This window comes from Geotrypetes seraphini, chromosome 3, assembly GCF_902459505.1.
Source record: "Geotrypetes seraphini chromosome 3, aGeoSer1.1, whole genome shotgun sequence".
NCBI classification, from domain to species: Eukaryota; Metazoa; Chordata; class Amphibia; order Gymnophiona; family Dermophiidae; genus Geotrypetes; species Geotrypetes seraphini.
Genome location: NC_047086.1, coordinates 381026571 through 381052820, shown reverse-complemented (window position 1 = coordinate 381052820; position 26250 = coordinate 381026571). Strand labels below are relative to the sequence as shown.

Genomic DNA, 26250 nt, shown 5'->3' with positions numbered 1-26250 from the left:
AATAAGATTCCAAGCTATAAAAGCCTCCTCTCTGCAAAACACATCTATCTATCAATCTATCTATCTATCTCTGGAGGAGAGGGGTTTGGCGCTCTCTCTCTCTCTCTGGCTCTCCCTAGAACTTCAGACTCTCTGTCTCTTTGTCTCTGAACTCTGTAAGGCAGGGAAACTGCTTTGCTCTCTGCTTAATTGTAATGCTTCATTGTAATGCCTATGAATACTGCTTTTCTGTAAGACTATTTCTATAATATATTCTTTATGCAATCACCTCTGGCTGTGCCTCTTTGATTCTACTTCCTGGTGAGTCATCTGTGAGGGAACTGAACCTGGGACCGGGCGTTTGTCAGGGCGCCTCTCAAGTGACCCCACCAACCATATATTGTGGGGGCCACTAACAAACCTGACAACTACCACATCCATGGTCACTGAACCCTACACTTGCAAGTAATGACAGGCAGTCAGAGCTCTCTTGCTCTGAAACTCTCAGATCTGAAGCAGGAGCTTCTCTCTGCGGGTTTCCAGCAGGAACACTTTGTTCTCCTTTGTGTTGAATTGGACTCTCAGATACTCAAAATCTACATCAGCTCCAGATGGCTTTTCTGAAAATTGACCACTGAGCCCAGCCAGCCGCTCTTCCTTCAGATTCAGAATGGACTCTTATCAGCCAATCGTCCAGATACAACTACATACCTGCTCTGTGTAGATGTGCTACAACTACCACCATCACCAGGGTGAAGGAGTAGGGTGCAGTGGCCAGCCCTAAGGGCAAGGCCACGACCTGGAAGTTTTGCTCAAGCACATGGAATCACAAGAACTTCCTGTGCTCCATAAAAATGTGCAGATAGGTCTCTGTCAAATCCAGAGAGGCAAGAAATTCTCCAGGCACCATCAAAGCAATTACCGGCCTCACCATCTCCATTGGAAGTCAATTTGGGAACAAATTAATCTTATTCTTGAAGCATCTATCCCCTTGACATATGAGGCGATAATATGTGGAACGATTCTTCATGTTAAACCCACTTTAGATAAAAATAAAAGTCGCCTTTTCATGATTTTGACAGGTATAGGGGTTCAAATGATCACATCTAATTGGAAATACCATGATAGGATTTATCTAATTGGAAATACCATGATAGGATTTATTTCAATTTTTGGTGGGCAACTGTATGTACAACATATAAATATGAAAAGATTATGGCAGAACGTTTAGGTATTAGCAAGTCTTTTAATGGGGTATGAGGGTTCATTAACTAATTTTATTACGTTATAATTAAATTATGATTCTCTTTTGTTTCTGTTAGATTCCTTTACACATCCAGGGAGGGTTGGAGGGGTTGAATATTTATTGGAAGAGTATAATTATATAGATAGTTTAATATATAATATCATATTATTGTTATAACAAGGATAAGAAGGAGCGGAAAAATTGTTTAAGGTAATAATTGTGATGATAATAATGTATTTTCATATAGTTTTTCCGACTCTTTCAATTGTATACATTATAAAGTTTGAAATGTCAATAAAGATTTATAAAAATAAAAATAATAATAATTTTATTCTTATATACCGCCAAAGCCATAATAGTTTGAGGAAGTAGAAAGAATAATGTCAACTATCCAGTTTGGATCAATCTTTCCCTTTGGCATTTTTGTTAAAGAGCAGTTTTAAAAATAAAGGACTTAAACATAAGACCCAACCCCTATGGAGTATGCTGTTTTATATACATAGGTAAATGCAAAATGTGCAGTACAATCGCAAAAGCTGTATTGCAGTCCTCCACTCCTTTCTAAAGAATCTACCCAGTTACCATAAAGATCAAGGGATTCTATAACATTAGCAATTTATAATTTTCAAAAGAACAACCATTCCAAAATTAAGAACATGTGCTCTATACCAATGGTATTCAACCCAGTCCTCAGGGACCACCTGGCCAGCCGGGTTTTCAAAATCTCTGTCATCCATATTCATTGTGGATATCCTGAAAACTTCTTTCGTTTGTTGGTTCAATCACTTGTCCTTAGTCAACTGGACTATTGTAATATTATTCATCTTGTAGGTATTCAGAAAAACCTTCATAGACTACGCATAATTCAGAATGCAGCAGTTAGATTGATTTTCAATTTAAAGAAGTATGAACATGTTACTGATTTTTATTGTTCACTGCATTGGCTTCCAGTTGAGGCACGGGTTAAGGGCTGTATTTGTTTTAAGGCACTAACAGGCTCAATTCCTGAGTATCTTATGGAATCTTTTATTATCACAAATTCTAAACATCATAAGAAAACTCTCATTGTTTTCTTTCCCTTTTGTGAAAGGATGTAAATACAAGAAATTTCAGGAACGACTATTATCTTTTCAGGCAGCCTCATGGACTAGGGACTTAACTTATATATTTACACTCCCAACTTCATATCAACAATTTCGATGTGCCTTAAAAACATATCTTTTCAGGGAACACTTTGGAAGTTAGAAATCGGATGTCTATTCATTTGTATTACTAGTCTTTGTGAACCGCATAGAACTTAATGGTATTTGCGGTATACAAGTGAGTTTATGTTACAGTGGAACCTTGGTTTGCGAGCATAATTCGTTCCAGAAGCATGCTCGTAAACCCCCCAAATAAAATAAGGGAAACTCGCATGATTCGTTCCACATCCCAAAAAGACATCCCCCTCCCCCCCCCGAGGCCACTGGCGCTTTCCCCCCACTCTCCCCCTGAGAACCGGCATCGCCCCCCACCCCCTTACTGCGATCGGGCACCGGCATGCAGCACCAACCCACAAGACGTGCCGGTGCCCAAAGAGCCTGCCGCTGATTCTACTGGGCCTTGAGCATCTGCGCATGCTCAAGGCCTTCTGGTTCCTGCTCTCTTTGAGATTCTAATGAGATTCTCGGAGACACTGAGAATCTCATTAGAATCTCGGAGAGAGTGGAAGCCAGAAGGCCTTGAGCATGCGCAGATGCTCAAGGCCCAGCAGAATCAGCGGCAAGCAGCAGGATCTTTGGGCACCAGCATGTCCTGTGGGTTGGTGCTGCTTGCCGGTGCCCGATCGCGGTAAGGGGGCGGGGGGCGATGCCGGTTCTCGGGGGGGGGGGGGGAAGCAATGCCTCGCATATCGAGTCAACGCTTGGTTTGCGAGGCAAAATTTGTGAGAATGTTTTGCTTGTCTTGCAAAACACTCGCAAACCACGTTACTCACAAACCGAGGTTTGACTGTAAATTGTTCTGTAACTAAATTAAAAATGGCTTCTGGTATCACCTATTTTAAGCACTTTGCAAATAGTTCAAAGTACAGCACAAAAATTTTAATGCTTAGTTGACAGATATTAGAAAATGTTAAGAAATGTCTTGCAAAAGGAAAATAAACTTTACCATGCCATGGTCAAATGTAAAAACACCAACATCTCGTCCATGATGAATATGATTCCGTCGAATTATAGGGTTTCCGTGGTTTTTAACCCAAATGCCAGCTAATGCATTATTAGAAATCTCATTGTCTTCATAAATTCCCTGCAGGAAATATTACAAAGCAGCACTTGGTAACACATACAATGAAAGGTTAAGTTCTTACCTTGCTAATCTTCTGCCTGATAGAAGACACAGGATTCTGTACCATAGCTGTTGCTTCCCATTATTCGTGAATCCTCAGAACGATTTCACTCAAATACTCTGAACTCCCTTTCTGTAGTAGAGAACAGCTCCCTCTTCAGTTAGTACCCAAGCAATCAAACTCCACTGAAACAGAAGAAAAGAGGAGGAGGGGAACGAAGAACTTTCCTGGTGACAAACTGTATTCTGTTCTGCTCTGTAGCTTATAAGATAACAATGTAACAATTAACAATTTAACATAGAACAATAAAGTACATGAGTAGCTGGGAACCAACCTAAGTGCAACTAGTAGGAGCCTTAAAAAAAAAAACAACCTCCAAAGGAGAAAGGGAATAGGAGCCTCATTTTCCTGTACTTTTCTCTCTGCCAAATCTTAGTTACAGGAGAATAGGTCCCAAGACAACACTGGCAACGTCTGAGACAGGAATCAGGCAAATTAAAAATCTGTACAGGGCAGGCCAGACATAATCCTGTGTCCTCTATCAGAAAGAATATTAGCAAGGTAAGAATCTAATCTTTCATTCTGTAGCGAAGACATAGGATTCTGTACCATACCTGACGAACCAAAGCAGTGCTAAAAGTCTAGAGAGGGACAGATGAGCCTGCCCCCAGTACTGAGGATCCAAAAAGAGCATTCTCTTGAGCTGCCACAACCACTCTGTAGAACCTCGTGTGTGAAGAGTAGGCCAAGTAGCTGTTCTACAAGTCAGGTGAAACAGCCCGGGACCCTGCCACGAAGCATCCACACGTCTAGTTGAAATGTGCTGTAATTCAGACAGGGGGCTGTTTACCACAGGCAATGCAGGAAGATGAAATTGCCATGCAAATTCATCTGGCAATCGAAAACTTGGAAGCTGGCTTGCCTCGTCTTGTTGGCTGGTCAGCACAAAAAGGAGGTCAGAAAGCCGGGAGTCATTAGTTTTCTCCACATAGTGAAGTAAGACTCTATGCACATCCAGCCTCTGCAAAATTCTGTCCTGTTTCACTGAACCTGTAGGGTGAAAGACGGGTAAACAAATCTCCTGACTGATATGAATTGGATTTATTACATTTGATATACCTCTTGCACTAGTGTATTAAGCAGTTTACAATACTACAAACAAAAGAGTTACACTATAACATCCTATTAACCGAAGGTATGGGAAATAGAACTACAGGAAGAAACTATTACAATATTTTAATCAATCCTCTTGAACAGTAGGTACAAGTGACATGGATATGTTTATGTAGGCCATGTAGATAGATTTATGATATAACTAAGTAGTGCTACATAAACAAATAACATTACACATATGGCCTCCTGTCCATCAAAACTGAATTTTACTAGGAACATAAAAGGCTATATAAAGCTATTGCAACACTATTAACATATTGAAGTTATAGCAGGGCAATCCACTCTAAAGAAAGTATTCCAAAAAACTGGTTAACATGATTAAGATGTCAACTTCTGATAGGTATAAGAAGGGAAAATAACCCAGAAAGGACCAGTAAGACTATTTAAGTCACTACAGTTAATGCACATCTCGTATCTATGATACACCTTATAGTCTTGTGCATCCTTCAGCATCACTCCTCCTTCATTAGGAAGGGAGGTACATTTAGTCACTTGTGCTACTGTGGAGCCCTTTTTCGGCTGCGAAAACAGCTGTTGGAAGTCTGGAACCATAGGACAGAGTCTAGACATAGCTTTGGCCACCTTTAGAGAACCTTCAGGTGACTCCTATTGGTCAGTGACTAAGGAGGTGATGTCTGGGTTCATAGTCAATGGCGCGCGAGACACCAGCGCACCGACAATCCAGCGCTGACAATTTGGCGCAAGAAAGAAGCGCGCCACGGGAAAACTTATTTTTAAAGAGCTCCGACAGGGGGTGTTTGAGGGGAACCCCCCCACACTTTACTGCATAGTGATCACGTTGTTGTTGGGGGGGAGTTAGGGGGTTGGAACCCTCCATTATAGAGAAAACAGAACTTTTTCCAAATTTTTTTCGGGAAAAGTTCTGTTTTCTCTATAATGTGCGGGGTTGCACCCCCCACGCCCCCCAACGGCAGTGCGAACACTATGCAGTAAAGTGGGGGAGTTCCCCCTCCACACCCCCATCAGAGCTCTTTAAAAATAAGTTTTCCCGCGGCGCGCTTCTTTCTTGCACCGAATTGTCAGCGCTGGATTGTCGCCGTGCTGGTGTCTGGAGCACGATTATCCCGTCACCGATGTCTGGATGAGCAGGAAAAAAGTTGTCTGTGCATTAGTGCCACTCATAACAGAATGCTGAGAGATGGTGTGCTGCTGGGAATTGAGCTCCAACATAGAGTGCACGTCAGAAATTACATGTGAAATAGAAGCCGATTTAAAAAGGCGACACACTGTGGGATCATCACTGTAATCTGCAGCCATCTCTGCCTCTTGACCTCTGGACTCCAAAAGGAATTCCAAATCATCCACAGACACAGTAGATCCTTGTGATAAGGGTATGGAAAGTGTCTTCCAATCATTCCAGTTCTGCTCCAAAGGGTCACTGACACTAGGAACTAACATGGTATGAGGTGGAAATGCCTGCTTGGGATATGGATCCCCCTGAGGTGGAGCCAGCGTGCTCAGGGATCTTGGGCATTTTGGGGTTCCAACACCCTTGAGAACTGAATAAAGGCCAAGTCTAAAGCTCCCACCCCTTCCTCCCATGCCCTGTAGCATGTGGAACATGGCCACTCTTCAGCCAGTAAATCACATAAAATGCAGGCATTGAAGCTAAACTGACCTGGGGCATCCATTACAGATGATCTTTGGCAAAACGAAGGGTTCTGAGGCAGGAAAAAGCACTTTTGGAAAAAAATTGTTAAAAATCCAAGACAGCCGCTGCCAGAAAATTTACACAAAAAACAGCCTCTGGGAGCTCAACTGAAAAATAAAAAAATGTAAAAAAAAAAAAAAAATAAAAAGGGGGGGGGGTTTGGAGGAGGGGGGAACCTGACTAACCACAGAAATCCTTGAATCTAACTTTTTCAGACCCTCTCGATTTTCACTGACTTCTGGTGCTTGTCACCTTGCAGCAGCCTACCTGCAGGGAAAGCCTGCCACACAAAATACCAGTAACAAGACCACTATTGGAGATCTTCTGGCTGTCAGTCTGGTGGACCCCAACCACAAACTTCCATCTGCAAAAATCCACACATGTCTGGGGGAGAAACTTCACAGCTGGCTCCCTGATGCCCAGAGGGTTGTTACACAGGGGCCCTTCAGCCTGCATTCAAGCCTCTGATAAATTAGTAGGCGAGCCAGCTTCTAGAGGAATGGGCCCTGAACTCCTGAAGAAACACAAAGTAGACTGGCTCCACAGGTACTGCAAGAGATTGACTTGGGAGCAGCAGTCTGCCCTCATGAGACTGTGTCCTTTCCCTGGCAGAGTAAGTCTGAGAAGGGGACCTCCAAGCACTGAAGCCATGCAGAAAATCGAGAACAGAGGGCAAAAATACCTGAAATTAAGAAAAGAAAGCAGATCAGATCAGAACACTTCTTTTGAACTTGTTCCCTCTGGATATATGGCACTCATCACTCTCCGCATGCAATTTTATCTGATAAAGCGAATGATCAGAGGTCTTGGGGCCGAAACGATCTCAACTTTAAATAGGTAAGAAGCCCGGCTCGCTGGCTTGGAACCGAGTGTAGAATGTGAGCGCCCAGTGGCCACTTTTGGTAAGCAGAGCTGGCACTGTGGGATGAACCAAATGCTAGGTTAAGGTGTCTGATGCCAACGCTCATCAGACCTCATTGTAGAAGGGGAGGAGTTCATTGTTTCTGAAGGACATCCTTCTGCAGATTCATGACTAATGGGAAGCAACAGCTATGGTACAAAATCCTAGGTCTTCACAAAAGAAATATATTTAGCCAGGATAATTTTGATGAAAAAGGAAATACGAAAAGAAAATTAAGGGGCTGGCCCAGTGGCAATACTGTGTCCTGACTCAAGTCTTTTGCTGTCCAGGTTAGCCAAGAATGGAGATGATGCAGAAGCATCATTCATAAGAGGGAATGGCATCAATGGAACATCTAACATCCTACGTAGTTTAGTGTCTATGGCCAAAAGGTTCTGAAAGGAGATGGGATGAAAGAAGAGTCCTGATTCAGAACTATCACTGCAATAAATGGACTAAAATCAGGAGAGGACATAATATATAAGGGAAAAGTACCAGGGTTGTTGGAATTAAGGCTTCACATCTGAACTGAAATCCTAAGACAACAGCTGCATTAAAAAAGGAAAAAAGTGCACCTGTGCATGATCGGTTATATACAATCCAACGTTTTCACAGTCACTGATGTTACAGTGTTTGATAGTGGGACAAGCTCCCTGGCCACTAACGCACACTGCAGAGCCAACTGCAAGGGGTAAAAGTAAATACATAGGTCAATTATAAAGACAGTCATATAAAACAAATTTTTATGCATCAAATTGCCAATACACTTTAATATAAAAACATACAAAATTATGTCCCCTCCCCCCCAAAAAAAAAACAAAAAGCCAACAAAATCCACACCATGGTATGAAGCTTTTATCATCTGAAAGAATAGAATTAAATTCTTATGAAAAAGCTGGCATATTTTATATTGCTATCCTGTGTGGCAGGGAAAGTGAGTAATTCCCTGACACACAGAGATTGGCAGCGAGAAGTAGCCCTGACACTGTTCACAGAACTGGTACAGCAGACCCTAGGCACACAGAGACAGTTCCAACAGACCAAGATAATATTGGAACTGAGGTTTATTTGCCTTGGAACAGCCACACTGAAGAGCAACAAGGATAGGTTTTGTACCCACTTCTAAAGCTGCTACTAACAGTGGAGGTGGGGTACAGCACTTGCAGCACTCAGCAGAGAAACTAATTGAACAATCTGCTGAGCATCCAATCAGAGAGCTAGGCTGCACTGCTAGTGAGGCAGGACCGGAGACAGGACCAAAAACAGGAATGAAGGTAAAACCTGAAGCAAGACCTAAGGCAGTGTATCGTAAACTGTGTGCAGCTTGAGATTTCAGGTGTGTCGCGACACACTGGCGATGAGGAGAGTCATCTACACCAGATGACTGCCTACAGGACTTGCCTATCGCAGCAAGAGGCATGTCGTGTAGGAAGTCAGCCGACGCAGATGACTCTCCTCCTGGCCGGCGTCTCTCCTCCTCTTCCTGCACCTCCCGGATCCCTCCACCAAAGCAGGTTGCAGCCAGATGGGCCTCTGCGCATGCAAGGATGTCAACGCACTTCTGGGTGCTCTCCGGCCAGGGCACTAGATTTAGTATGCCGCCAGCCGGAAAGTTTGTGAGACACTGGCCTCAGACATGACACGAGGCTTGGGCTTAGACAACAGGACAACACTAAAAGGCAAGTGAAACTTCCTAGCTGCCTAGCATTTCGTTTAACAAGGAACTATCTTAATGACACACTGCACCATCAAACAATCAGCAAGATACATAACTATAATCTACCTGCTAGGGGTGTTACTAGCATGGAACAGATAGTTAATCCCTACCTAGAATCAGAGGTTACTGACACCAGCTGTGAATGCCTGTCTGAAGGGGGAAACATTCCTTATGATATAGAAATGTCTCAGGATTTAACATTATCCGATAGTGAAGAAAATACTGTTTTATGTGATCAGGATATGCTCTTGGAGGAGAGCTACACCTAGTAGCTGCTGTGAGAAACAAAACCTCAATGTTTTAATATCACACTGCAGTAGTGTTGAAGTAGGGGGAAGGGAACTTCCCTATCCGCCTAATTAAACCTCCTGCCGTTATAGTTGCTTGCCTAAACTCTAAGGACATTGCACCACATTTAAGGTGGCACTAGCAGAGGCAGTCCATTGTGGAAACTGTATCAGAGTGAATTACCTTATACTGAACAGTAGCAATAATAAAGGACAGTATAAACGCAATGTGCAGCACGTGGCAGTCAGCATGATAATTGAAACAGCTGATGTAGCCACACTTGCACAGAGCTGTGTGAAATGTATGAGAAAAATACTTTGCAAACTTGTTTTTGTTTGAACCAAATCAGCTTTTTGTGATATCTGTTTTATTTTGTTTTGGACTGTTTTTGCAGTGGGAAGTGGGAAATGGAACATTTTTCCATACATGCTGAACCCGGAAGAGAAAAAAGCAATGTTACTTACCGTAACAGTTGTTATCCAGGGACAGCAGGCAGCTATTCTCACTAGTGGGTGACATCATCCAACAGAGCCCCGATGCGGACATCTCACAAGCATACTTGCTTGTAGAAACTTTTAGAAGTTTCGAGTTGCCCACACCGCGCATGCGCGAGTGCCTTCCCGCCCGATGCACCGGGCGTGTCTCCTCAGTTCAGATAGCTAGCAGAGAAGCCAACCCAGGGGAGGTGGGTGGGACGTGAGAATAGCTGCCTGCTGTCCCTGGATAACAACTGTTACTGTAAGTAACATTGCTCTATCCCAGGACAAGCAGGCAGGTATTCTCACTAGTGGGTGACCTCCAAACTAACCACAAAGGGATGGAGGGAGAGTTGGCAACTTAGGAGAATAAATTTTGCAACACTGTTTGGCCAAACTGTCCATCCCGTCTGGAGAAGGTATCCAGACAATAGTGTGAGGTGAAGGTATGAACCGAGGACCAAGTGGCAGCTTTACAAATCTCCTCAATCGGTGTCGATCTGAGGAAAGCTACAGAGGCTGCCATTGCTCTGACCTTATGGGCTGTGACTTTACTGTGAAGGAGTATAGCCTGGGCATAGCAGAAAGAGATACAAGCCGCCATCCAGTTGGAGATGGTGCGCTTAGAGATAGGGCGTCCCAACTTGTTCGGATCAAAGGAGATGAAAAGTTGAGGAGCAGTTCTGTGAGACTTGGTGCGTTCCAGGTAGAAAGCCAAAGCACGCTTACAGTCCAGAGTGTGAAGAGCTGATTCTCCAGGATGAGAATGCGGCTTCGGAAAAAACACAGGAAGAACAATGGATTGATTCAGATGAAATTCCGAGACCACCTTGGGGAGGAATGTGGGATAAGTGCAAAGGACCACCTTGTCATGATGAAACACTGTAAAGGGCGGATCCGCAACCAATGCTTGAAGTTCACTCACTCGACGGGCAGAAGTGAGGCCAATGAGAAGCACCACTTTCCAAGTGAGAAATTTCAGAGGAGCCTTGTTAAGAGGTTCAAATGGAGGCTTCATAAGTTGAGAAAGAACAACATTGAGGTCCCAAACCACTGGAGGCGGATTGAGGGGAGGATTGATATGGAAAAGTCCTTTCATGAATCTGGAAACCACAGGATGTGCAGAAAGAGGTTTCCCCTGAAGAGGCTGGTGGAAAGCAGCAATTGCACTAAGATGGACTCTGATCGATGTAGACTTGAGACCAGAATGAGACAGGTGCAAAAGGTAGTCCAAAACAGAGGACAAGGAGGCATGTTGAGTTCCTTGTGATGAGAAAAACACCAAGTAGAGAATCTAGTCCATTTCTGGGAATAGCATTGTCTAGTAGCAGCCTTCCTTGAAGCTTCCAAAACATCCCGCACAGCTGGTGAAAACTGAAGGGAAGTTACGCTGAGAGGAACCAAGCTGTCAGGTGTAGCGACTGTAGGATGGGATGAAGCAGAGATCCCTGATGCTGCGTAAGCAGAGATGGAAACACTGGCAGAAGGAAGGGCTCCCTGCAGCTGAGTTGCAGAAGGAGGGAGTACCAAGGTTGTGTGGGCCACTGAGGAGCAATCAGAATCATGGTGGCCCGGTCGGACTTGAGCTTGACCAGAGTCTTTTGAATGAGAGGAAAAGGAGGAAACGCATACAGAAAGAGATTCCCCCAGTCCAGAAGAAAAGCATCTGCCTCGAGACGATGAGAACTGTAGATCCTGGAGCAGAACTGAGGCAGTTTGAAGCTGTGGGGAGCTGCAAAGAGGTCTATCTGAGGCGTTCCCCACAGGGAGAAGATTTGATGAAGGGGCGTGGAATGGAGTGTCCATTCGTGAGGCTGGAGAAGACGACTCAAGTTGTCCACCAAGGCATTGTCCGCCCCCTGAATGTAGACAGCTTTGAGGAAGGCGTTGTGGTGAATCGCCCAATCCCAAACTTTCAGAGCTTCCTGACAGAGTGAGGCCGATCCCGTGCCTCCCTGCTTGTTGACATAATACATGGCGACCTGATTGTCCGTACGAATGAGGACCACCATGTCGTGAAGCAGGTGCTGAAAAGCAGTGAGAGCATTGAAAATCACCCTGAGTTCCAGGAGATTGATATGGCACAGACGTTCCGCACTCGTCCAATAGCCCTGGGTGCGGAGACCGTCCAGATGAGCCCCCCAAGCATAGTTCGAGGAGTCGGTCGTGAGGACCTTCTGATGGGTAGGCATGCGAAACAGCAAACCTCTGGAAAGACTGGAAGAGAGCATCCACCAGCGAAGCGATTGCAGCAGAGCAGGAGTGACCTGAATGTGACGAGTCAGAGGGTCGGAGATCTGCGACCATTGAGAAGCCAGGGTCCACTGAGGAATCCGCAGGTGAAGTCTGGCAAAAGGAGTCACGTGAACCGTAGAGGCCATATGGCCCAGAAGCACCATCATGTGCCTCGCCGAGATGGACGGGCGAGAAGAGACCGAGTGACAAAGATGAAGAAGAGCCGCCAGGCGCTGAGGAGGAAGGAATGCTCTGAGTTGAATAGTATCCAGAACAGCTCCGATGAAGGGAAGAGTCTGTGAAGGTTGAAGATGGGATTTGGGAAAGTTGATCTCGAATCCCAGACTCTGCAGAAACCAGATTGTCCTCTGAGTGGCCTGGATGGCCCCCTGAGACGTGGAATCCTTGATAAGCCAGTCGTCAAGGTAGAGAAACACCTGCAGACCATGGTTCCTGAGTGCTGCGGCCACAACAACCAGGCACTTGGTGAAGGCTCTGGGAGATGAAGCTAGGCCGAAAGGAAGCACTCTGTACTGAAGATGAAGGTGTCCCACCCGAAATCTGAGGTATTGACGGGAGGTCGGATGGACTGGAATATGAGTGTAGGCCTCCTTGAGATCCAGGGAGCATAACCAGTTGTTCTGCTCAAGGAGGGGATAGAGAAAAGCCAGGGTCAACATGCGAAACTTCTCCCTGACCAGGAACTTGTTGAGCATCCTGAGGTCCAAAATAGGACGCAGGTCGCCCGTCTTCTTCAGAACAAGGAAGTACCGGGAGTAAAAACCCTTGTTCTGTTGGTCCACAGGGACCGGCTCGACGGCCCGAAGCTGGAGCAAAGCCTGAGCTTCCCGAAGAAGAAGGGCGGTCTGGGTTAATTTGGAAGGATACTCTCTTGGAGGATGTTCCGGAGGAACATGATGGAACTGAAGAGAGTATCCCTCTCTTACGATGGAAAGGACCCAGAGGTCGATGGTAATAGTCGTCCATCGATGGTAAAAATGATGGAGACGACCTCCGATGGGAAAAGGCGGGGAGGGCAGAACGATGGAAGTTATGCTCCCTACAAGACAGTCAAAAAGGCTGGGGAGCCTTAGGGACAGTAGAAGGCTGAAGTTTTTGCTGGGGCTTCTGCTGATGCTGCCTCTTTACTGACGGCCGAATGGCGGGGGCTTACTTCGGCGGGTAACGCCTTTGATAAATCATAGGAGGACGAGACGGAGAGAGATAGCAGGCTTGGGCTTCTGGCGGAGAATAGACTGAAAAGACTTTTCATGTTTGGACAGCTTCTCCGTAGCCGCCTCGATGGACTCGTCCAAAAGGTCTGCTCCCGCACAGGAAACGTTCGCCAGCCTGTCCTGGAGATTCGAGTCCATATCAATGGTGCGAAGCAACACCAAGCGTCTCATGGCCACCGAACAAGCAGCCACTCTGGCCGAGAGCTCAAAAGCGTCGTAAGACGATTGCATCATCTGCAGGTAGAGCTGGGACAATGGCGCCAGTACCTCCGAGTACTCGAAGCGAGCCTGAGAGTCCAGATAGGGCAAAAACTTTTGAAGAATGGATAGAAAAAACTCAAAGTAGGTCGCAAAATGAAAGCTGTAATTCAGGACTCGAGAAGCCATCATCGAGTTCTGGTAGATGCGCCTGCCAAATCTGTCCATGGTTTTGCCCTCCCGGCCAGGAGGAGTGGAAGCATAGACCTGGGAGGGATGAGACCGCTTCAGAGAGGATTCAACCAAGAGGGACTGGTGCGAGAGCTGTGCCCCGTCGAAGCCCTTATGATGCACCGTGCGGTATCGAGCATCCAACTTCCCCGGGACCACCAGGATGGAGTATGGGGTCTCGAAACATCTCATGAAAGTCTGGTCCAGAAGTTTATGTAGAGGCAGGCGGAGAGACTCGGCAGGAGGTTGAGGAAGATGCACTGTCTCCAGATACTCCTTCGAGAACTTGGAACCCGAATCCAGGGTGATATCCAGATCCACCGCCATCTGCCTCAGGAAGAACGAGAATGACAACTGGTCCGCCAGGGCCGGGCCTCGAGGAGGGCTCGATGAAGATGAGGCGGCCTGGTCAGCTGATGCCGAGGACCAGCACGGAGAGAACAAGCCCCCGCAGTCCTCGAGTTCCGGCATAGGAGGAGGGGGCGAGTACTCCGGGGAAAACTCCTGGAAAGGTTGCTTGCGCCGAGGCAAGGCGTGTCTCGATGAATGCCTCGATGAATGCCTCGATCGACGACCGGAGCCGTGTTGAGAAGCAGGCCTCGAGCGACAAAGCGAGCGACGCCCAGACGAGGCAGCCACCGAGTAGATGGGACTGGAGGCTGTGGATCGAAGCAGCAGAGGCTGAGACAAGGCCCCCTGAGGTGCTCCCCAAGGTTCGAGGCCCGGCATCGTGGAGGAAGGTTCCAGGCCAGGCAAGCCATGCATCGAGGGTATCGGTTCCAAAGGTGGCATGGGCAAAGACTCTGTTCCTTGCGAGACATTCCCCAAAGCCAGACCAGACACTCGCAGAGACTCTGCTCCCAGCAGCGAGAGTGTGCGCCGAGGAGGCACCAGAGGCGGCTAGACCTCGCGGGAGGCTTCCGCGTGCCCAGGCTGGATCTGGGAGAAAAGCGTCGGCCCAATTTTGGTAAAGAGCTCGACAAATCGCTTCTCCATCAGGGCGTGGAACGACGCCGGCAAAGAGGGATCCGCATCAGCAATGGGACCTCCCACACGGACATCGGTCACTCGGCCGCCAGGGGGCTTGGATTTAATAATAATAATAATAATAACTTTATTCTTATATACCGCCAACAATCTTGCGACTTCTAGGCGGTTTACAATAAAGGGAAACTGTAAATACAATAAATAGAAGCTGTACATAAAACGAATTAAGGAGTATTGCTGTGTACATCTGATAGTATCAACATTAATAGTAGTAACAACAGTTTGTGGGCTGCAAGGCCAAGAAGTGCCATGCTGCTTACAGAGAAGTAGAAATATTCCATGAATTGAATGGAGTGATCGTAGTTGGTGATTAGGGGTTAGGGTTAGCAGTTTACAAGATCAGGTTTGTGATGGTGTTACGAGGGTTGATGTCCTGGTTCATTATCTAGGTATTTTAAGAACAGGTAGGTTTTTAGGTGTTTCCTAAATTCTCCATAGTTGTTTGTGTGTGCAATTAGTTTTTCTAATTCTTTACCCCATGTGGCTGCTTGGTACGATAGCAATTGTTGATGGTATTTCTTATATTTGCACCCTCTGGCCGGAGGGGAGACAAATTTCAGGTGTGTTTTTCTTTCATGTCTGTTGGTTGGGAATGAGAAGAGGTCTGTAATGTATTTGGGGGCTAGTCCATTTAATACCTTGAAGCAGAGACATCCTAGCTTGAACTTCGTGCGTGCCCCCATCGGCAGCCAGTGTAGGAGTTTGTAGGAAGGGGTTATGTGGTCGGACTTCTTCAGCCCGAAAATCATCCTGACTGCTGTATTTTGGATTTAGATGCCTTGGGCACCTTAAGCACCACTGGAGGGATGGGAGGCTGCGCTACCTGACCTTAGGAGACATCGGAAGGCACCGCAGCATGCATCTGAGTCGAAGCCGGCACAAACGAGGCAGGCCTGAGCAGAATCGAGGCAGAAGATGTAGAATCGGAAGTCGAAGGCGGGGCGCTCTGTGAAGAGGGCAGCATCAGGGACGCCTCCATGCTAAACAGCGACTCCCACAAAATACAGCGACGCTTAAAAGCACATGCTGTAAGTGTGGAGCAAGGCCGGCACAATTTCGGAAGGTCTGAGACACTGAAGATAGTGTCGATGAGGGTCTGTCAACGAAATTGCGCGCTGGCACTTGACACACTTTTTAAAACTGGTAACAGGCCGGGACATAGGCCGAAAAAGCTCCGCCGCAAGGTCGAAGCTGTGGGGCCGCGGCCACGCAACCTGCCCGGTCGAACGATCGAAATAAATTTTCTTTTTTTTTTTTTTGAAAACAATAAAACGCAACGTGAGCCAACGATAATGAGCTCAAAAAACTGAAAACCGCGGGCACAGAAGGCACAATAAAGGAACTTCGCGCAGAGAGTTTTGAAGGCAAACTTCTCAGCTCCGCCAAAGAGAAAGAACTGAGGAGACACGCCCGGTGCATCGGGCGGGAAGGCACTCGCGCATGCGCGGTGTGGGCAACTCGAAACTTCTAAAAGTTTCTACAAGCAAGTATGCTTGTGAGATGTTCCAATCGGGGCTCCGTTGGATGACGTCACCCACTAGTGAGAATACCTGTCTGCTTGTCCTGGGATAATGAAGAATATAGTTAATTTTGAACAAACATTTGCAGAGTGCTTTATTTTTGTGTAATTCTCACTGGCCACTCCAGTATACCGCTCAGCTGTGTTGAGGGCGAGGTTCAATACTCACTGATCCTGCACCCTGCCACACCTGTCAAACCACAGGAATCAATGTTGCTATATATTTTAATGGAAGATGATATATCAAGCCTAATAAACTGTGTCACTGGATTACTGCAATTCTATACCTGATTAAATCAAAGAACATACCTGTGCAAGTACTGCGAATAATACAATGATCTATTATAGGACTGCAGTTTACTGTGATCTCTAAGCAGTGATGTGCATTATGGTGCTGAGCAGATTTATCATCAGGATTGAACTGAAGGAAAAGAAATGAATAGTTTACTAGCGCAAAGCATTACAACCATATGCTTAAATCAAACACAAGCTCAGATCTCTTACCCTGATGGTCATATATCCAACATAAGCATCTTCTGAGCCCTCCATAAAAACAAAGGTAGAATCTCTAGTGTTTTCAATTATGACTTTATCAGCTACTTTTCCAGGTGCTGTAAGCAAACAATTTTAAAAGAGATTATGTTCTTACCTTGAAAATATATTTTCCAGTAGATAGGTGTGTCATTCTGAACAAATGGGTTATCTCTCCATGGCTGCGAGCCATATAAAGAAGGAATCAATTCCAGATATTTTCTGTGATTCTCCTACTTCATCGGGAGCTCTGCTGCCACCTGCAGTTAGTACCCAAGCCTGCAAGAGCTCTATCAAAATTATGTTAAGTAAGGAAAAATGGAAAACTTCCCAAACAAATAAACTGTTCTGCTCAAACATTACACTAGAACAAGCGAAGAACAACTAACAGCCAACCGAAGCATCAAAGGAGTTCAGGTGGTACTCCTTTAGACATTAAAACATACTAGACAGCAGTTTTAAAGGCATAAAGGGCTGACTGGTATCCAAGATACAAACTTGAAGAATAAACAGAATGAGACAGTAAGCAGGCGCAGGAAGGACAGGGTGGAGGTCCAGAATGACACACCTATCTAATGAAAAGATATCAAAGTAAGAGCACAATCTCTTTTTCCAGTGCAATAGGTGTGTCAATTTGGACAAGCGGGATGTACAAAAGCAGTCCCAGAAATCTAGGGCAGGCTCACTAAGCCGGCCTGTAATGCTGAGGACCCAAAGGCAGAGTCCTCTTTTGTCGCAACATCTACCCTGTAAAACTCTACAAATGTGTGTAGAGTGGACCAAGTTACAGCTCTACAAATCTATGCTGGAGAGACTGCCCTAAGCTTTCGACCACGATAGAAGCTACACATCTGGTCGAATGCGCCTTAACGGAAACAGGGAACTGTTTCCCACAGATAATGTACGCTGACGAAATGGCCGTACGGATCCATCTGGAAATCGTGGCCTTGAAAGCAGGTGTGCCTCGCTTAGTCGAAAGAGTCAGCACAAACAGATAGTTCAAGAGTCTAAACTCGTTGGTGACTTCCAGATAGTGAAGAAGCACTCTTCTAACTTCCAAATTATTCAAAATGTGGTCCTGTTTCTTAGAACCAGTGGAATGAAACACAGATAAGCAGATTTCCTGATTAATATGAAACCCTGAAACCAACTTCAGCAGAAAAGAAGGAGACTGCAGTTTCCGAGATGTTAAGGAAAAGCTCTCTACAAGAAAGAGCCTAGAGATCCGAGGATCATTACGCCGAGGTTACTACTACCAGGAAAACCATTTTTAGCATCAAGTACAAGAGGGACACTTCTTCCAGCAGTCTGAACGGAGCTTTAGTAAGACCTTGTAGAACATATTAAGATCCCATGAAAGGAACGGCAGTTTAATCAGTGGTCTGATACGGAGAGCAACCTTCAGAAATCTGGCGATGGCTGGATGAGACGCCAGCATAGGTTTGTGATCCTGAGCCCTGAAACAAGAAAGCCCTGCTACTTGGACCCAATGGGAAGCCAAGGTGAGACCCTTGTCAAGGCCAGTTTGCAGAAAAGCCAACACCACTGAAACCAGAACTGAAAATCACTCCATCTGTTCTTGGGGAAACCAATGCTGCAAAGTCTTCCATGCTTTGGTATAGGCAGATACTGGGGTTGACTTCTTAGACTTGAGAAGTGTGGCAATGACCACTTCTGAACAAAAGATTAGGTTTCTTACCTCTGCTAATCTTCTTTCTTGTAAATCTTATCTGGAGGCTGAAGCAGAAGTAATAGCGGAGACTGGCCTCTGCCTTTCTGGTGCCCCAGCAAAGGAACAAATTGACATGCTGGAATCCAAAGGTGGAACAGACTGCTGCACTGGAGTATAAGTGGGAGAGACAGGCATAGCCCTTTTTCTCATAAAAGCCTGATACATCATATCTACAAATTCCGGTGGAAAATAGTCACCAGCGGCAACAGCCACTCTGCAGGACTCAGATTTGGAATGATTAGAAGATTTATGAGATTTTTCCCTGGAACTGCGCTTACGTTTTACAGAAGCACCCTACGCGCCCAATTTAGGTGTCCCAGGTGCAGCAATCGCATCTCCAGTGGAACTGGAGGAAGGTAGGGCCTCTCCGGAGGAAGGTGGCGCGGAATCCACACACAGTTCACACCCCTCATGGACCGCGGCACACGTGATACACGGCTGCGAATCCAGAAGCCATCCGCCATAATTATGGCATGAATCCAGCAGCTATCCTATCCTGAGAAGGCCATATGTGAAGTTTGGAGCAAAAACGAAGCTTCTAAGGTCAAAAAATACACTTTTAAAAACTTTAATGAAAATCCAAGATGGCCACCACAGGTGCCGATTTTGCCTTAAAACAGCCCGTGAAAATCACAGGGAACCTGTGGAAAAAAACAGTGATTTTACGATTTTACAGGTGGGGGGGGGGGGCAGGGCATGCAGGGAAACAACCCAAAATGCCGATTTTAGCACCCCCAAAATTGCCAAACTCATGGGCACACAGACACCACAGAGACATGTGCTGCAATACAAATCAATGGCCAGCCGGCCAGCAATAAATACACAGTGCAAGCAAGGAGATCAGTACCTCAGAAGCTGATAAAACTGGATTTTCAGATCTTCTGACTGCTTTACCTTCCCTGTCACCTCAGATAATGACCACCAGGATCCCTCAGGAAAATTAGGGAAGATATGTGGTCCGGTTCTGATCCACGGAACTGAGCAGCCTGCGCTCTACCCCTTAGCGGGCAAACACGGAGTGAGATGGCTCCCAATCCTGGAGACCTGATTCGATCTGCAGGCTGTCTAGGGGGCTTATTGCAGTTTATGCTAACAGAGCACCCCCTAGAAGCAGACAAAATTTAAGCAAAAGTCTTCGATCTCCCGCCGAAGGATCACTCCCAGAATGAATCCACAGCACTTGGGCAATACCCACGTTAAAGACAAATTGAAAGACTATAATTTGGAAGACAAGAACCCAGCAGCAAGGCTGAAGAAACAAACAGAGTCCAGGGGAGTGGCCAGGGATGTAGCCTCAGAAGGAAGGGATAAAATTTGAATGCGAGTCCCTGCAGCCAAGGCTGGAAAGGATACAAGACCTTGCTGTTCAGCTTCCAAAGGGATTGTACAAGAATATCCTTTGCATTCTAGCATTTCACATTCAATAGCTATGCCGTAAGATCCAGATCCTATATGCATTCTGGACCCTGTGAAAGGAGGTCTGGGAGCACCTGCAACCGGAGGATGTGGCCTATTCAAAGACGCATCATATCTGCGTACCATGGCCTGCGAGGCCAATCTGGAGCCACCAGAATGACCAAGGGAGGAAAAATATACAACAGTATGCCCTGAGGCCACGGCAGGACCAGAGCGTCTAGATCTTCACTTCCGAGCTCAAATCTTCAACTGCTTTCTTGTTTTTTTGCCATTGCCATGAGGTCAAAGTGTGGACAGCGCTGAACAATGGCCTGAAACGCTGTTGGTAGTATCCACTCTCCTAGATCCAAAGTCTGTCTACTGAGGAAGTTGGCTTAAACATTGTCCACATCCGCAACATGCGCTGCCGATAGCGCCTGAAGATGACGCTTCCAGACAGAAATGCACTCTTGGTGCCTCCCTGGTGATTGACATATGCTACTACTGTAGGATTGTTGAAGAAAACTCTGACCACTTGACCTTCGAGTGTCTTCTGCAATTTCACCAGAGCCAACCAAATGGCATTAAGTTCTAGCCTGTTGATTGACCACTTCTTCCGAGAGGGCAAACAACACTCCTGAATCAGACGACAGTTGCAATGAGTTCTCCAGTCTAGGAGACTGGCATCTGTCGTTACAACCATCCAGGAAGTAATCCAAATAGGCATGCCCTTGGAAAAGGGATTGAGGATGGAGCCACCATTCCATGCTGACTCGAACCTCCAGCGTAGACTCTTCTGTAACGCATCCGTTTGTGGAAACCAGCGTGAGAGTAACGCCTACTGGAGAGGAAGTTGGGCTCTCACCCAGGGCACCACATCTATTGTGGTTGCCATGGACCCCAAGACTTGAAAGTAGTCCAACGCCAATGGAGCTGACTTGTCTAAGAGACAAGAAATCTGAGCGCACAGCTTCTGTCTAAGAGCCTCTGGTAGATAGACGCGGCCAGCAAACACGTCAAACAAGACTCCCAGGTACTCCAGGGATTGAGTAGGCGTTAAATTGATCTTTCGGTAATTTACATTCCAACCCAGATCCTCCACGACTCAGATCACCTGATGTACTGTGCACTGACCCTCGGACAAAGAGGGGGCCCTGATCAGTCAGTCATCTAGGTAGGGATGTACTTGCAGCCCCATGTGGTGCAGGTGAGCTGCTACCACAACCATCTCTTTGGTGAAGGTGCAAGGAGCTGTTGCCAGGCTAAAGGGTAGAGCTGAAAATTGATAATGATTTTCCAGAACATGAAATCTGAGAAACTTTCTGTGATCTGGGAAAATAGTAATATTAAAATAGGCCTCTGTCATATCTAGAGAGGCTAGAAACTCTCCCGGGGTTACTGCCACTATGACAGATTGAACAGTTTTCATGCGAAAGCGCAGAAAATTGAGCACTGAATTTACGTGAGTAAGGTCCAGAATGGGTCTCCAGTCATCAGAGCCTTTCTTTGGCACAATAATGGAAGAATAGGTTTATACCTTCGATAATCTTTCTGTTAGTCCCTGGAGGATTCCATACTCTAGGTATTCAATCCCAACCCACAGTCCCGATGTTGCAGAAATCCACATCTTTTCTAAGCAAATGCTCCACCCCATCCACCCCTTAACTGGTATTGTTTACTAACTCTCAGGCTAAGTCCCAAAGCCAAGCACATACCTGCAAATCCAGGACAAGGGGGTACGGTGGGAGAATCCCCAGTGGCTTGCTGTGCAAAATATTAGCAAGTGATAACAGGCACAAAGGCAACTCAGAAAAACCACTGAGGAACAATGTAGCACTGACCTGCAGTGTGCAGCTAGCACCCAAAGAAGACCTTCAGCAATGTGTACAGTATAATCTTGTTATAACGGACTTCAAGGGACCTGGAAAAACAGTCCTTTATATCCAGAGTTGCATTTTTAAAAAAACTTTATTTAGGTCAACTTGAAATAACGTACAATCGATGAACAACAGTCACTGCACAAGCATATCAGCAACATCAATAACAAAACTCAGCAAAACATTGGTATGGTACGAAATGATTGCAAAACCAGAACACTAAACAATGTTCTAAAGCAGGGGTGTCCAACCTGCGGCCCTGTGAAGTATTTTGTGCGGCCTCGCTCGAGGGGAAGCAATGTTTTCCTCTGCTGCCCCCGGGTGTTTACCGTCTTGCTGCAGCGTTTCCGTAGCCCCAGAAACATTTTTTTCAGTCAATGCAGCCCAGGGAAGTCAAAAGGTTGGACACCCCTGTTCTAAATCATTATGTCGTACTGTACTGGAAAGAAAAATACTCTGTCATTTTCTTCTGGGCTGCATTTTGATATTATATCACTGGCACGCCATGCGCCTTGTAGGCGGAGCCTGCATGTCTGTTATAATCGAACAAAACTACAGCTAAAAGCAGCTCTGGGGACCAAATTGGTTGTCTGTTATATCCGAAAGTCCGTTATATGGGAGTCCACTATATGCGAGGTTCCGTTATAAGCGAGTCTGTTATAACAAGATTATACTGTATACTCACAGAAACTCCCAACAGGATCTGCCAACTGGCTGGAAAAGCTTCAAACCTGTAGGAAGAAAGGAGCAGGCTACTCCAAACAACTGAGTGAAGATAGAGAGGGCAGATCATATGGAATACTCCAGGGACTAACAGAAAGAAGATTATCAAAGGTATAAACCTAATCTTCCATTCTGTTACGTCCCTTCCGGATTCCATACGCTAGGTGACATACCAAAGCCACGGTAGCTAGGGAGGAACAGAAGAGTCTGCCCTCAAACCAGAGGTCCCAAAACTGGCATCAGAACGTGCTGCCACAACAACTCGGTAAAACTGAGCAAATGAAGAGAGGAACAAGAAGCTGCCCCACAAAATTTATCAGGATGAATTATGCGAGATTCCTCCCACAACACAGCCACCCATCCCATCGAATGGGCTTTAAGCGAGATCGGCGGCTACTTGCCATGAGTGAAGGAAGTTGTGGAAATGGCCATTCTAATCCATCGAGTGACTGAGGACTTGGACGCCGACCTACCACAGCGAGGCACAGCAGGGAGAACAAAAGGGTGATCAGACAGCCTGAACTCAATAGTACTTTCCAAATAAAGGAGCAAGACCCTCCGGTCATCTAATTTGCGTAAAATCTGTTTTTTGTGCTCTGAACCTGTTGGATGAAAATGCAGGCAACTTAACCTCCTTGTGGAAAGCAGAGACCACCTTCAGCAGGAAGGAAGGTACAGCCCAAAGGAAAACACCAACGTTCCTGCATGAAAGAGAATACGCTCCAAAACACACCATGCTGAGACACTAGTAACCAGCAAAAAACATCTTGATATTTAGGTCCTTTAGTGGTTCAAAAGGGCCTCACCAAGGCCCTGCAAAATGATGTTATGACTCCATGAAGAGAAAGGAAGACACCAGGGAGGGCGCAAATGAAGCGCCCTTCATTCATCTGGTTACATCTGGAAGAGCAGTAAGCAAACTAGCGTATCTACACACTTGAAAACATGAAAAGCCTGCAACCTGAACAGTTCAGGAAGGCCACTGCCAGACTTTAGTCTAAAGTTAAACCCTCCTGAAGGAAAGCCAGGACTACCTAACTGGGAGCCTTCGCAGGCTCCACCTGATCCTTCCAGGCTTTGGCAGAAAAAGCCATAGGAGAGGGTTACGTTGAGCACAAAAGAGTCGAGAGAACTACCTCTGAATAACTGTGCATCATCAAGGCTGAGCGCTCAAAGGCCATACTGTAAGACCAAAACACCGTGGGTTCTCCATGGACACCGGTCCCTGACTATGAAGATATCGCTGTCCAGCGGATGACTCAACCAACCACAAGTTGGCTCACAAGTTCTTGCATGAACTTGTGAGCCAGCCAGGACCAAACCAAGGCATCTAGCCATAACTTTCATGTTGTTCGCAACCGAAAAAACGACCAGCCTTCGAGTTCTCTGCCAAAGCCAACAAGACCCTCTGGGACAAACCCCAGCTCTTGTAAAACCAGATGGAATGCCTCCTGCGAGAGGGACCATGCTCCCGAGACCAGGAACTGTCGGCTGAGGAAGATTGCTGGGCACAAAATCGCACAGATGATCTTCAGACTGCCAGCTAACAAGAGACCAACTACAACCTCCGCCCCCACAGATCCTCTGTCATACTGTTGGGAGTGGGAAAGGCAGCCTGCGTCTTGAAACCAAGGTGGGTTTCTGTCCAGACACACAAAGCCTGCGCTAGAAACCTGTGACAGAGTCACCGGCCAGCTGACTCCCACGGGAAGGGACCCTGGGTACTTGAAGGTGGTACACAGCAAACTGGATCCACAGATCCACCAGTTTCTCTGTGAAGCTGCAGTCAGGCACCGCAAGACTACATCCTTTTCTTTATCAGGGGCCTAACGGGGAGGGGTCTCAAGGAACTGACGCTACCAAAACGAACTTTAAGTGAACTTTAAGCAAAAAAATAAGAAACAGAAGAGCAACTGCAAAAGACTTCTGCACGGACTGCTTGCAGAAATTGAAACTGTGATTGTTTACTAACTCTCAAGCTAACAGGGTGGAGCATGTGTTCAGAAATGATGTGGATTTCTGCAACACCTGGACTGCGGGTTGAGATTGAACACCTAGCGTATGGAATCCGGAAAGGACTTAACAGAAAGTATATGGAGCATCTCCCTAAGCCCGAGTCATCAGGCAGCACAGACTCTATGGCCTGAATATAGAGCAACTTTCTCACAGTGGCTTGTATCTTGGCCATCTTTTCCGGGCGCCCTGTGGGAGAGCCCACAATCCAATCCGTTAAGAGACCAGGCAAATTTCAGCTTGCAGCCGGACCGAATAATGTCCAGGTCGAACAAAATCGGAACCCCAGCCTGCAGAAATGCCGAATAGTCTGCCCCCAATATGAAAAGGGACTTCCCTCGGCCTGGCATCATTGTGATTTCTAGGTGGATGAAGCAGCATGGGAAGCGGAGGCTTGGTTACGCCTGGGTCCAGAAAACCTCTGACTGTAGCCCTTGGAGAATCTCTGCAAGGTGGAATTGGAATATTGGCAAGAGCGCCTGCAGCCACGAAAATTAGAGCTCCCTGAGTCTCTAGAGATTCTGAGTCTACTATCAGGCAGGGTCTTGGGGAGACAGTCAACCACGCAGATCATGAGATCATCCAGGCCTCTTTCAAATAACTGCCCCTTAAAAGGGAGTCTGGTAAGAGTAGCTTTAGAGGTAGAATCACCAGCCCGTTGTCTGATCCACAGAATTCTACAAGTATAAATTGAATAAGCTGATGCTTTACCCAGGACAAATATCATAGAGAGTGTCAGCTACATAATCCACACCAGATAAAAGTAACTGAGGAGGAGGAGCATCTCTCTCACTCTCCAAAGTGCATAGTCTGGACAGACAAGTACATGTAACAAAGGACACCACTGAGGCAGCTTTTACTTCCAAAGCTACTGCCTTGAAAAATCTCCTGAGATCATAATCCACTTGGCAGTCCTGTGTATCCTTGAGCATCACACCACCTTCACTCAGAAGGAAGATGCACTTAGTAACCTGTGCAACCAAAAATTTGAATTAGGTTGACTAAAAAGTTGACAACATTGGTCTCCCAACTTAAAGGATATAAAACTGCTGGAGAGGGTGCAGAGACGGGCAACGAAGCTAATAAAAGGTATGGAGAACTTGTAATACGAGGGGATATGATCGAGACTTTCAAAATACTGAAAAGAATCGACAAATTAGAGCAGGAAAAAAAATTATTTACAATGTCCAATGTGACACGGACAAGAAGACATGGACTGAAGCTAAGGGGAGACAAGTCCAGGTCAAATATCAGGAAGTTCTGCTTCACGCAATGAGTGGTGGACACCTGGAAGGCTCTCCTAGAGGAGGTTATTGCAGAATCCACCGTTCTAGGATTTAAAAGCAAACTAGATGCACATCTCCTTATGAGAGGCATAGAGGGATATGGTTGACTAAAATTACGCCAGGTGTACACCTGGCTGGGCCTCTGCATGTGCAGATCGCCGGACTTGATGGACTGAAGGTCTGATCCAGAGTTGGCAGTTCTTATGTTCTTATGACACTCCTGTGCCATAGTATACAGCCTGGATATGGCTCTCCCTACTTTGAGAGACCCTTCAGGAAAATCCCACTGCTCCAAAATCAAGACATTAATGTCTGGATGCCAAGGAAACGCAGAAGACTGAACTCTCAACTCCACCCATGAGGGAGGAAGAGGAAGAAGGAGCTGGCTGTATATCCAAATTCAGCTCATGCAGAGACTCTAAAATGAGATGCAGTAAGGCAGCAGAATGA

At 46.2% G+C, this 26250-nt stretch overlaps 1 protein-coding gene across 3 annotated transcripts in view; it reads right to left on the bottom strand.

Moving 5' to 3' along the window:
* FBXO11 (F-box protein 11) overlaps positions 1–26250 on the bottom strand; it is a 256086-nt gene that overhangs the window by 57266 nt on the left and 172570 nt on the right. For all 3 annotated transcript variants that reach the window (XM_033940001.1, XM_033940002.1, XM_033940003.1), the window contains exons 8-11: positions 16748–16854; positions 16553–16664; positions 7873–7979; positions 3374–3511 (exon numbers count right to left, since the gene is read on the bottom strand). In XM_033940001.1, the coding sequence (XP_033795892.1) occupies positions 3374–3511; positions 7873–7979; positions 16553–16664; positions 16748–16854 (464 nt within the window). The remainder of the gene's footprint in view (positions 1–3373; positions 3512–7872; positions 7980–16552; positions 16665–16747; positions 16855–26250) is intronic.